Source organism: Molossus molossus, unplaced genomic scaffold (assembly GCF_014108415.1).
Source record: "Molossus molossus isolate mMolMol1 unplaced genomic scaffold, mMolMol1.p scaffold_m16_p_3, whole genome shotgun sequence".
In the NCBI taxonomy this organism is placed as follows: Eukaryota; Metazoa; Chordata; class Mammalia; order Chiroptera; family Molossidae; genus Molossus; species Molossus molossus.
Window position 1 is genome coordinate 53,903,906 of NW_023425366.1, and position 13,368 is coordinate 53,917,273.

At 36.4% G+C, this 13,368-nt stretch overlaps 2 protein-coding genes across 2 annotated transcripts in view; one reads left to right on the forward strand and one right to left on the reverse strand.

Annotated features, from left to right (window-relative positions):
* The window catches only part of MTX3 (metaxin 3), a 760,898-nt gene that overhangs the window by 165,223 nt on the left and 582,307 nt on the right, over positions 1 to 13,368 (reverse strand). The window lies entirely within an intron of this gene.
* Positions 1 to 13,368, forward strand: part of JMY (junction mediating and regulatory protein, p53 cofactor) — a 79,381-nt gene that overhangs the window by 14,342 nt on the left and 51,671 nt on the right. The window contains exon 2 of the mRNA XM_036279079.1: positions 9,668 to 9,841. Within this exon, the coding sequence (XP_036134972.1) occupies positions 9,668 to 9,841 (174 nt within the window). The remainder of the gene's footprint in view (positions 1 to 9,667; positions 9,842 to 13,368) is intronic.

Sequence of the window (13,368 nt, forward strand, 5' to 3'; positions counted from 1 at the left end):
GTGAAAAGATGTTCAACATCACTAATTATTAGAGAAATGCAAATCAAAACCACGAGATATTACCCCATCCCTATTAGAATAGTTGTTATTGAAAAGATTAGAAATTACAAGTGTTGGAGACGATGTGGAGAAAAGGAAACCAAACTCTGTTGGTGAGATTCTAAATTGGTATAGCCACTGTGGAAACCAGTATGGTTGGTTCCTCAAAGTATTAAGAATAGAACTACCTACCATATTATTCAGTAATTCCTCTTGTGGGTATTTATCTGAAGAATATGAAAACACTACTTTGAAAATATATATGTACCCCTTTGTTCACTGCAGTATTTAATAGATAAGGAAACAACCTAAATGTTTATCAGTAGAGTGCATAAAGAATAGACAAAATGTTTAAAGATGTGGTATACACAGTTAACCCTTGAACAACTCAGGTTTGAACTGCACAAGTTCACTTATAGGAGGATTTTTTTTTCAATAAATGTATAGTTGGCCCTCCATATCCCTGGGTTTCAAAGTTGTGGATTCAACCAGCCCCAGATCAAAACAGTCTTTTCTATCTGAGCTTGGGAATCTGTGTATACAGAGAGCCAACTTAAGTTATACACGGATTTTCAACTGCATGGGGTCTGTACCTTTAACCCCCACATTATTTAAGGGTCCACTCTATATTCAGTGGTTTACTACTCAGCCATAAAAAAGATGAAATATTGCCATTTTCAACAACATGGATGGATCTTGAGGGTATTATGTCAAGTGAAATAAATCTGACATAAAAGAACAAAAAACATATGATTTCACTGGTGGAATATAAAACAAAAAAACCCCACAAAAGAACAAAACCATATAAAAACAAACTCATCAATAACAGACAACAGATTGGGGGTTGCCGGAGAGGAGGAACAAAATAGGTAAAGGGAATCAAATATATGGTGACGGATAGAAATTGGAGTTTTGGTGGTGAGCACACTTTAGTGTATACAGATATCGAATTATAATACTATATGCCTGAAACTTACATCAGGTTATTAATCAAGGTTAACCTCAATTAAAAAACAAAAAAAAAACAAAAAAAACCTTCCTTTAAAAAAATGTATGCATTGCTCTGGCCAGTTTTGCTCAGTGGTTAGAGCATCAATCCGTGGACCAATGAGTCTCAGGTTCGATTCCAGTCAAGGGCACGTACCTGGTTTGCAGTTCGTCCCAGGCCCTGTCGGAGTTGTATGGGAGGCAGCCAATGGGGGGGGGGGGGGGGGGTGGGTGTGTGTGTGTGTGTGTGTGTGTGTGTGTGTGTGTGTGTGTGTGTGTGTGTGTGTGTGTGTGTGTGTGTGTGTGTCCCCGGTCCACTCTGAAGATAAATGGAAAAAATATATCCTCAGGTGAAGATTTAAGAAATAAATAAGTAAAATAGCATATCTTTCCCACATGCAAATGTATCTATAGGATAAATTTTTATAAGAGGAATTGCTGGGTCAAAGAGAATGTGCATTTTGTTTAAATTGCTTTCTGTTTTTATCTCCTTTTCAACAACAAAAAAACTGTTTTTGATCTTGTCCATGGAAAGTTAGTTTGTAATTTATTTTCCACTTCACTTATGAGTGAGCCTTCATTTGTTCAGGAATCATTTCTATGAATTCATTCCATTCTTTACTGTTTTTTTTATTGTGTTGTTTGACTACAGAAATTGTCTACATGTTGAAAATATTTTTTCCTTTGTGATTTGTTTTTTTGCTTTTATTTTTTATGCCTGTTTACCCATTTTAAAGATTTTATAGCAAAGTTTATTTCTCTTTTTTAATAGTTTCTGGATTTTGAATCATGCTTTAAAAGTCACCTGTGATTAGATTAAAGCAAAAAAAAAAAAAAAACCAAAACACTTCATTGTCTCTCCTACTTTTATGATTTTGTTATTTGCATTTAAATTGTTGAGCTAGCTGGAATTTATTTTGGTATAAGGAGCTAGGTAGGACTTCAGCCTATTTTTTCTGATGAAATGACAGTTAACACAAACACAATTTTTAAAAAAATGATTCAGGCTTACCATGCAGTAAATTTTCATATATTTGAACTCTTTACTACTTTAATATGCTTGATGCTTATAGCAAATATTTATACTACCTGGTAGCCCATTGCCCTTCTTCACAAATACTGTTTATTAAAGAATTTTTATTTTGTCCTCTTATTTTTCCATGTGAACTTTAAATTGGCCTTTTATTATGGCATAAAAATGTCTAAGGCTAATTTATTACGCTGTGAAATTTATGGATTAACTTCGTAAGAACTGATGTTTTTATTATTAGTCTTTCATTTATTTACGTTGTCTTTTGGTCTCTTTTAACATTTATATAACTCCTAATAGATTTAAGTTTATTCCTAGGTATTTTTCTCTTTTTGTTGCTGTTATAAATGGAATCCTTGTTGGTTGTTGTTTATATTTACTATAAAAGAGCTGTTGGTTTTTTGCATAGAAATTATAACAGCTTATTGAATTCTATTGCAGTTTTTTAGTTTATTATAAATTGGATTTTTAATTGCCAATTTAAGATTGATAAACAGATTTTCTCAAAAGAACCAGAATATCTTCATGGTTATTTTATTGTTTCATTGTAGGAATAAAAGGCCAAATTATAATTTAAGAAAACAATAAGAAGTAAACATATTATCAGAATGAAGAGAATTAATTTGGCAATTTTAATGGCTATTGCTTTCAAACATCCAACTTCATTGAATGCGTGTCCTGGAGGAAATAAGATCCTGGCCAGTGCTAGAGATTAGACTAGGCTGTACCTCTCTTCTAAAGATGAAAGTCATTCTGTGATTGGTTTCAGTAGTAAAGGTTTTTGTTTTTTCTTAGGATAGGTAGAACTGCTTCAGTAGAGAACTAAACCATGAGAAATGGGAATTTTGGTTTAATTTTAGTTAAATAGTTCTAATTGAGCTAATATAAAATAATAGTATAGTGAGGGAAAGTAATTGGAAAAATTGATTTTGGTATTAGGTTAATGCTGGTCTCATAGAATGAGTTAGAAAGTATTTTGCTCTTTCTGTTTTCTTGAAAGCTTGTAGAAAATTGGCATAATTTCTTCCTTAAACATTTGGTAAAATTCACCAGTGAACGACCTGGGCTTGATGCTTTTCTATTTTGAAAGGTTATTAATTATTGATTCAGTTTCTTGAATAGATTTAGGCCTGTTCAGATGATCTATTCTTGTTTGAATTTTGTTAGATTGTATCTTTTAGGGAATTGGTACATTTCATCTGAGTTGTCAAATTTGTGGGCATAGAGTTGTTCGTGATATTCTTTTATTATTATTTTAATGTCCATGGGATCAGTATTGATGTCCCCTTTTTCATTTCAGATATTAGCTGTGCTAGAAGTTTATCAATTTAATTGCTCTTTTAAAAAACCCAGGACTTTTTGGTTTAATTGATTCCCCCACCCACATTGATTTCCTCTTTTCAAATTTATTGATTTATGCTCTGATTTTTATTTCATTCTCTTTCACTTTCTTTTAATTTAATTTGCTTTTTCTAGTTTCCTAAGGTGAATGATTGGATTGTTGATTTTAAACTTTTCTTCTTTTCTAAGATATGCATTCAGTGCTATAAATTTTTTTAAGTACTGCTTTTATGGCATCCCAACTTATTTGAAAAGTTGTTTTCATTTTCAGTTAGTTGAAAATATTTTGAAATATCTCTTTACTTTTTCTTTGACCCATATTTTATTTAAAAGTGTGTTATTTAATCTCCAAGTTTTGGGGGGCTTTCCAGCAATCTTGTTAATGATTTCTAGTGTAATGCCATTGTAGTCTTGAGTGTATTTTGTATGATTTTTGTTCTTTAAAAATGTTTCAGAGTATGTTATGGCTCACAATATTGTCTATTTTGCTGGATGTTCCATGTGAACTTGAGAAGAATGTGTATTCTCTTGTTAGATGAAGTAATTAATAGATGTCAGTTATATCCATTTGATTGATAGTGCTGTTCAGTTCAACTATGTCCTTACTGATTGGATCTGTCCATTACTGATAGAGGGGTCTTGAAGTAACCTACTATAATAATGGATTTATCCTTTTCTCCTTGTAGTTATGTCAATTTTCACCTAAGGTATTTTGATGCTCTGTTATTAGGCACAGACCTTAGGGATTGTTAGGTCTTTTTGGAGAATTAGCCTTTTTATTGTTACGTAATGCTCCTCTTTATTCTGATAACTTTTCTTGTTCCAAAGCTGGCTTTGTATGAAATTATTGTAGCTGCTCCAGCTTTCTTTCCTTTTCTTTTTTTTTTGTAATCCTCACCCAAGGAGGATAGTTTTGTATTTATCTTCAAATTGAGTGGGAACGAGAGAGAGGGAGAGAAAGGGAGAGAGAAACATTGACGTGGAAGAAACACATCGACTGGTTGCCTCCTGCACGACCCAACCAGGGCTGGGGACAAACCACAACCCAGGTACATGGCCTTGGCTGGCATTGAACCTGCAACTCATTGGTCCACAGGCCGATGCTTTACCGCTGAGCCAAACTGGCAAGGGTGACTCCATCTTTCTTTTGATCGGTGTTAGCATGGTATATCTTTCTCCATCCCTTTACTTTTAATCTGTATGTATCTTAATATTTAAAGTGAGTTTCTTGCCCGGCTGGTGTGGCTCAGTAGATTGAGCATCGTCCCATGGACTGAGAGGTACTGGTTCGGTTCCTGGTCAGGGCACATGCCTGGGTTACGGGCTTGATCCCTAGTCGGGGGCATGCAGGAGGCAGCCAATAGATGTATCTCTCTCACATTGATGTTTCTATCTCTCTCTCTCTTTCTCTCTAAAATCAATAAAAACATTTTAAAAAATAAAAGAGTTTCTTCTAGATAACGTATATTTGGATCTTGTTTTTATGTCCATCTGACAGAATCTGTCTTTTAGTTATATTTAGACCATTGATGTTTAAAGTGATTACTGATATAACAGTTGAATTAATATCTACATATTTATTACTATTTTTTAGTTATTGCCTCTTTTTGTGTGTGTGTGTGGTCTTTGTTTTTGTTTTCCACTCTTTTTCTGCTTTTGGTGTTAATTGAGCATATTGTATTATTTCATATTTTTCTTAATTAGCATATCAGTTATACTTTTTAAATGTTTTTAGTGGTGAGGATTTAAAAAGAATATATTTTGCAGTTGCTGAACATAATTTTTCATAAATCTTAATTAGATTAAGATGGTTTATGGTGTTGTTTACATCTCCAACTCTGTGAATTTACTTTCTCCTTTCTTCAATTTTGTCCATTTTACTTCATGTACTTTGAATCTCTGTTATTAGGTATATACACATTTATGATTGTTGTTTTCCTCATGAATTGACCATCATTATGGAATATTTTGCATTGTGTCTGGTAATACATAGGTATCTTAAAATCTGCTTTTTGTAAAATTAATATAGTCTCTCCAGCCTTCTTATGCTTTATTGTTTGCTTTCCACTTTTCATCTCTTGTGGGTCTTGATTTTTTATTCACTTTGACACTCTCTAGCTTTAAATTAGTATTTTAGTCCATTTACATTTAATGTAATTTTGACAAGGTTATATTTAGACTGTTTGGTTTCTGTTTGTATCCTCTGGTTTTTATTCCTTTCTTTCTCCTTTCTTGCCTTCTTTTAGGTTCATTTACTACTTTTTACAATTCAACTTTAATCTGTTGAGTTTATAGCTATACTTTCCCTGCATTATTATTCTTTTAGTGGTTGCCATAGAGATTATACTATACTTATTAAAGTTAATATTGTACAGCATTATGTTAAATGTAAGAACCTATGTCTGTCTATATAGGTTCCTCTCTGCCCTGTACTGTGAGCTATAAGTATCATATATATTATAGTCTCACACATTGTTAACCCCACAGTACAGTATTAAAAACATTTGCCTTAAACGATCACACATTTAGCACTGGCTGGTGGGGCTCAGTCGGGTGAGTGTCATCATGTACCAAGAGGTCGCCAGTTTGATTCCTGGTCAGGGCACATGCCCAGGTTGCAGGCTTGATCCCAAATAGGGAGCATGCAGGAGGCAGGTGATTAATGGTTGTCTCTCACCGATGTTTCTCTCTCTTCTCTCTTTCTCTTTCTCTCTAAAATCAATAAAAAAATTAAAAAAAATAAACACTCATACATTTTATAGAAATTAAGGAGATAAAAATAGTCTTTATATTTCTACATTTACTTGCAGCTTCCAATATTAATCTTTTTTTTAATCTAAGTTTTCATCTGTATTATGTGCCCTTAACCTGAACAACTTAAATAACGTTTCTTATAGTGTCAGTCTACTGATGAGGAGTTCTCTTAGTTTTCACTTACCTGGAAATATGTCTGTTTTGTTTTTATTCTTTTTTATTTTTATGTTTTCATTGTTAGTATTGCAGATATCCCATTTTTCCCCATTGACCCCTTCCTTTCTGCTCCTACTCCCCTCCTGCTTTCCCCAACTAATGTCTGTGTCGATTGGTTGTGCTTTTTATGCATATAAGTTCTTTGGTTTATCTCTTCCCACACTTTCCACCTCCATCTTTCTGACGTTTGTTAGTCTGTGTCTTTATTCTTTTTTAAAACATTGTTTTATTGATTGATTGATTTGAGAGAGCGAGAGAAACACTGATTTGTTGTTCCACTTATTTATGCATTCATTGGTTGGTTTTTGAATATACCCTGATTGGGAATCAAACCCGCAACCTTGGCATATTGGGACCATGCTCTAACCAGCTGAACTACCCAGCCAGGGCTTGTCTTTATTCTTGAAGGGTATTTGGGGGGAGAATGGAATTCTGGATTTACTGTGTTTTTTTGTTTGTTTGTTTTGTTGTCGTTGTTTTCTTTCTCTCAACTGAAGATGTCACACCACTGCCTTATGTTCTCCATTTTTTCTGATTTGAAGTCAGCATTCATGTGTACTTGTTCCTCTTTTTGTATTGTTATTTTTCTCTGGCTGTTTTTAAGATTTTTCTCTTTCATCTTTGATATTCAGTGGTTTGATTATGATCCTAATTTTGGGTCACTGCTTGGGAGTCTCAGATCTTCTTGAATATATAAATAGATCTTTCACCAAACTTGGGTTTTGGGGGCTATTACTTCATGAAATATTTTTTGGTCTCATTTTCTCCTCTTCTGGAACTCCACCTAAATGTATCTCAGACCTTTTAGTATTGTCCCATGGATCCCCGAGGCTTTGTTCATTTTTTGCTCTTTTTCAGATTATTTTCTCGTAGACTGTCTTCAATTTCACTGACTCTTTTTGTCTTTACTGTTGTACTCTATATCCATCAAGCAATTATTTTACTTCTGATACTGTATTTTTCAGTTCTAGAATGTGCTTTTGTAAAAAAGTTTTTCTCTGTTTATTCTTTATGAGCATATAATCCTGTGTGTCCATTAGCCATCATTATAGTAACTACTTTAAAATCTTTGCTAAATCCAGATCTGTTTCATCTTGCGATTGGTCTCCATTGCTTTTCCTTTGAGTATTGAGTTTTGTTTTTCTATTTCTTTATAGATCTGCTAATTTGGGTTGTATTCTGGACATTATAAATGATACCTTGTAGAGCCTCTGGATATTGTTATATTCCTCCAGAGTGTTGATTTATATAATTTTGTTTCAGCACAGTTAATTTAATTAGTTCAAAATTGCAAGCTCTGCCTGCCTTGTAGAGGGCAGCAGCTAAAATACTGTTTTTTTGCTTAATTGTAGTACTTAGAGACTGTCCTGTGCATCCTAGTTTTTTTAGTAACCAGCCTGAGATTTTAGTTTTTTCATATATATTTGGGATTTCCTCTTTGACTTTTACCTTTTCAGTACTCTGTTCTCTGATTCTTCATGCATCGAAGACTGTGGGTTTCTATCTGTGTTTTAGCCATACTCCTTTCCCCCTTTAGCAGCCACTGGCTAGAAGCCTTACATTAAACTCACTTAGGGCTTTCCTTTCTTCCAAGCATTGATGCCTACTCCAATTTATTCTTATTTTTGGCCACTCTACAGTGCCTTCAAGTAATTGTTTTATAATAGGTTGCCCAGGTTTTATAGTTAATATCAGAGGGAAAGTTGGTCTAATAGGAACTACTTGGTAGATACTAGAAATGGAAATTCTCCCATATTAGCCATGAAAGTTGGAATTACAGTAGCCTTGAAACAGTAGAATTATAACTATTATTTATAAAGTACTTTTGTTATAAAAGCACTTTAATGTAGAGTATCTGATTTACCGTGATTATTAAGGATATAGTAGGCAGAATACTAAATACCCATGTGCCGCTGCACTTTGGTACAAGAACCTGGGGTGGAAGTGAATCTGAAGTATAAATTCATAATAATGTGTATAACAAAATATGATAGCTAAAGCAAGAAGTTGGGGAGGAAGATACTAGGGAAACTTTAGGTATGAGAAAGAAGAGAATTTTTTGCCTCTGGGCAGATGAACTTGTCACCAAGTAAATGGACACTAAGAATAAATATGTAAAACCTTTTTTGCTACATGGTTCTTTCAGAGGTCCTATAAATTTCAGTTTAAGCTTCCTTGGACAGCCTTTTCTCTCCCTACTCTCTAAGGTAGGTTGCAGTTTATATAACATAATCTCCCTACCTCCTGTTCTTTTTTATGGGACCCATCATTTCACTGTGTTACTTTTTTACTTTTAAAACATAAAATAATAACATTTATTGCTGTTTGTAATGTTTTATTTTATTTATTTTTAAATATTTTTTAATTGATTTTAGAGAGAGAGAAGGGAGAGGGAGAGGGAGAGATAGAAACATCGATGAGAGAGAACATTGATTGGCTGCCTCTTGCATGCCCCCCACTGGGGATCGGGCCCACAACCTGGGCATGTGCCCTGACTGGGAATCGAACCAGCGACCTCTTGGTGCATGGATCAATGCTCAACGAGCGAGCCACACTGGCCAGATGCTATTTGTAATGTTTTAAAATGAAGTTATACTGTTCACTCTATGAGGAGAGGGAACATATGTTTGTATGCCCAGCTCCTAGCCCACTGTCTAATGCATTAGATGCTCAGTCCATATATTCTGAGGAATGAAGGAATGAATATATATAAATACACATACATGCATAGATACATACATGAGTATCAAGGAATGCAAAATAAGTTATACACATCTGTTGTAGTCAGTCTTAAACTCTTTAGTAGAGTTCAGGTTTTATTTATTTATTTTACTTAGATTTTGAAGTAAGCGATAGGCATGAGTTTAAAGAAAGTTAAATTGAAGACCACATTGGGAAAGGAAAGGAGTGGCAAGATTTGGGGAAATTAATAAAATAATATTGGCAAGAGTTGAGAGCTACTTTTTAGATTAGCAATAACATTTTTTTTAATACAGAGAAAGGTACTAGTTCGTGGGAAAAATTTTTAAAGTTAACTAGGCAAATGTATGGAGTTCTAGAAAATACAGAGAACAGGAATAATATGTAAAGGATAATTTGTAAAGGATAATTCAGGCAGTGATCTTGAATAGTAAGACACCTGAAGCATGGATATGAGTGGTAAAAAGCAATCAGTGCTTTTCATACCCTCTTGTTTCTGTGTTCCAGGGTTCCCAAGTGTTCATGATAGGGAACAAAAAGCAAGTATTTATAGGCTGTTGTAATCAGATTTCTTTGTAGTAAAACTTTCTTGCTCCACAGCTCTTGGATAAGCACAAGAATACAGAGAGCATGGTGGAGCTTCTGGACTTGTATCAGATGGAGGATGAAGCCTACAGCAGCCTGGCAGAAGCCACAACTGAACTCTATCAGTATTTACTACAGCCATTCCGAGACATGAGAGAACTTGCCATGCTACGAAGACAGCAGATCAAGGTATTTTTTAAAACCTAAATAGTAACCTGCCTGTTTCATAGTGTTGGTTGGCCATGCATCTTAATTACTAGAGGAGCTTTTTAAAAATGTACTTATCTGGTTCTTTATCCCCAAAGATTCTAGTTTGATAGGTTTGGGTTACATACAGCCTGAGCACATCATTTTAAAGCATCTCAGAAGGTAATTCTGCTGAGTAGCCATGGAGAACAGCTTAGAAAGTACAATTGTAAATTCAGTGAGAGATCCCTTCCCCCTTTCCTTTACTTCTCTCTCTATTCGGTCTCAATAGATGGATGCATAAATAAGTGGAACAGCAAATTGATCTCTCTCTCTCTCTCTCACTGTCTTTGTCTCTCTCTGTCTCTCCCTTCCTCTTTCTCTCTATTCAATCAATAAATAAAAAATTTTAAAAAAGAAATTAGCAGTTACTCTGGGAACTTTATGATTGGGAGCAAGGATTAGTATATTTGAAAAATTAGGATAAAGTGAAGCAATCTGTATTATTTTCACTTTCCTAGTGAATCAGGATATAGAGCAGCACAGACTTAGACACACACTTGACTCACACTCTCATTTATTAATACTTTTGAAAAATATTGGGTTGTTAGTTTATCATAAACTTGGTATTTTGGTTAAAATGGTAGATTATTGTAAATAAGCAATAATATTTAGACACTAGAATATACTCCAAATTTTTTAAATTAAATATAGATTTTTGTCATTTGAGAACTTGGCTGGAGGGCAGGAATAACTGAATGACATGGAGGCCCCATCCACTTCTAAACCAGCCTACAATGTTTAGCAGACGTAATGTTTCACTTAGCATTGCCTATCAAAATCTGTGCATTTTACTCTAATATTAATTATATCAAGATTTGTATTGAGACTTCTGGTCAAGATAGCAGTGAAGGTAAACGCAGTACTTGCCTCCTCCCAAAACCACATCAAAATTACAACTGAACTATAGAACAAATATCCTTCAGAACTGCCTGAAATCAAGCTGAATGTAAGTCCTACAACTACAAAATTAAAGAAGCCACATTGAGACTAATAGGAGGGGTGGAGGCACATACATGGTGGTCCCACACCCACGTGTGGCGGATAAAAATCAGGAGGGACACCTCAGCTGTGAAGGTCCTCCTTAAGGAGCAAGGGATCCCTGTCCCTCACCAGGCCCCCCAGCTGAGGAACCAGTGCCAGAAAGAAAAGTCCCCATAACTAACCAGTGGGGATTGAGGCTGAGGGAGGATGAGGCAACTAGAGCCCCAGGCAGTTCCTCTTAAAGGGCCCACTGATGGATTTATTCAAACTCCCACCCTCCAGGCTCCAATAGTGGGTGGGAGTGCAGGGGGGCAGCTTGAAAGGCACCAGAGACATACCGGAAAGAACTGAGTTGTTTGGCATAGGGCAAGGGCTGGAGAGGCAACTTTCTCCCACTAGACAGATGTGTTGGCAGAGGCCATTATTCCTTAGGTGAGCCCTTCCCCCACAAGGCCTGCAGGTGGCTGCCATATTTGAGACTCCAGCAACCTGGCTCACACTGTTTGTCTGCCCTGGTGACACCCTGAGGCCCTGCCCCACTCAACTTTGGGCGCACCCAAGCTGTTTCCAGTGGCTTTCCCATAGGATTGGCCTGTTTTGGCTCCTGCTGTAGATTTTTCTAAATTCCCTCAAACAAGCATTAGCTGGCCACAGTGAGCCCCATATCTCTCTCACCAAGTGACCCCAGACCTGGCACTAGAAGCAGCAAAACTTGATTCATAGCTTGGCTTTGCCTGGGCACCTCCAAGCCCAGCACAAGATGCAGCCATCAGCAGATTGCTTTGTAGCTTATGCTTGGTGGCCCTGGGTAGAACACAGGCAGTGGCTGACTTTGCCCCAGAGCCAGCACACCCAGTGGACAGCTTTAGACCGTGTCAAAGCACCACCACCCAATCACCTCCACAAGTGACACACTCAAGGAATGGACTCAGTGGGTACCAGAGCCCTGCTGAAGTAAGTCTTGCTCTGTGTTGTGGGTCCCTGCACAGCTGATCATCCAAGGTAGTCAGGGGTTGGTGGTTAGTGGGCAAAGCCAGTGTTTGCAGCTGATCCGCCTGACTAAAATCCTCCCATTGACATGCCAACAGCAATTAAGATTTAATTACAACAGAAGGGTGGACAGTGCACATGAGGAGTGTACCTCGAGGGCACAGCTGGGAGGCTGTGCCACTGGACCTTACAGGATACCTACTACAACAGGTCACCTTAGGAAGCCTAAGAGACATAGCAACTCTATCTAATTCATAGAAGCAAACATAGGGAGGCAGCCAAAATGAGGAGACAAAGAAACATGTCCCAAATGAAGGAACAGAACAAAACTCCAAGAAAAGAACTAAATGAAATGAGATAAGCAATCTAACAGATGTAGAGTTCAAAACACTGCTTATAAGGATGCTCAATGAACTTAGAATTTCAAGGAACTTTGTGAGGACCTCAAGAGTATAATAAAGGACCAGTCAGAAATGAAAGATGCACTGACTGAAATAAAGAATAATTTATAGGGTTTCAATAGTAGAATAGGTGAAGGCAAGAAGCAAAACATCAATTTGGAATATAAGGAAGCAAAAAACACCCAATCAGAACAGCAAAAAGGAAAAAGAATCCAAAAAAAATGAGGATAGTATAAGAAACCTCTGGGACAGTTTCAAGCATACCAACATTCCCATCCTGGGGGTGCCAGAAGGAGAAAAGAGAGGGCAAGAAATTGAAAACCTATTTGAAAAACTGACAGAAAACGTTCTAACTTGGTGAAGGAAACAGACATATAAATCCAGGAAGCACAGAGAGTCCCAAACAAGATGAACCCCAAGAGGCCCACACCAAGACACATCATCATCAAAATGCAAAAGGTTCAAGACAAAGAGAGAATCTTAAAAGCAGCAAGAGAAAAGCAGATAGTTACTTTCAAGGGAACTCCCATAAGTCTGTCAGCTGATTTCTCAAAAGAAACTTTGCAGACCAGAAGGGAGTGGCAAGAAATATTCAGAGTGATGAAAAGCAAGGACCTACAACCAAGATTATGCTATCCTGCAAAGCTGTCATTTAGAATTGATGGCCATATAAAGGCTTTCCCAGATAAGAAAAAACTAAAGGAATTCATCACCACCAAACCAGTATTATGTGAAATGTTGACAGGTCTTCTTGAAGAAGAAGAAGATAAAAAAATATATATGAGCAATAAAATGGCAATAAATACATATCTATCAACAGTTGAATCTACAAACAAAATGAGCAAGCAGAACAGTAACAGACTCATAGATACAGAGAACTTTTTGTTGGTTGCCCAATGGAAAGGAGGTTAGGGAAAAAGATGAAGAGATTAAGATGTACAAATTGGTCATTTGGCTCAGCGGTTAGAGCGTCGGCCCGCGGACCAGAGAGTCCTTGATTCAGTTCCCGCTAAGAGCTTGTACCTCAGTTGCGGTTTGTCCCTGGGCCCGGTTGGGGTCATGTGGGTGGCGTTTACTCAATGTCTCTTTCTTGCA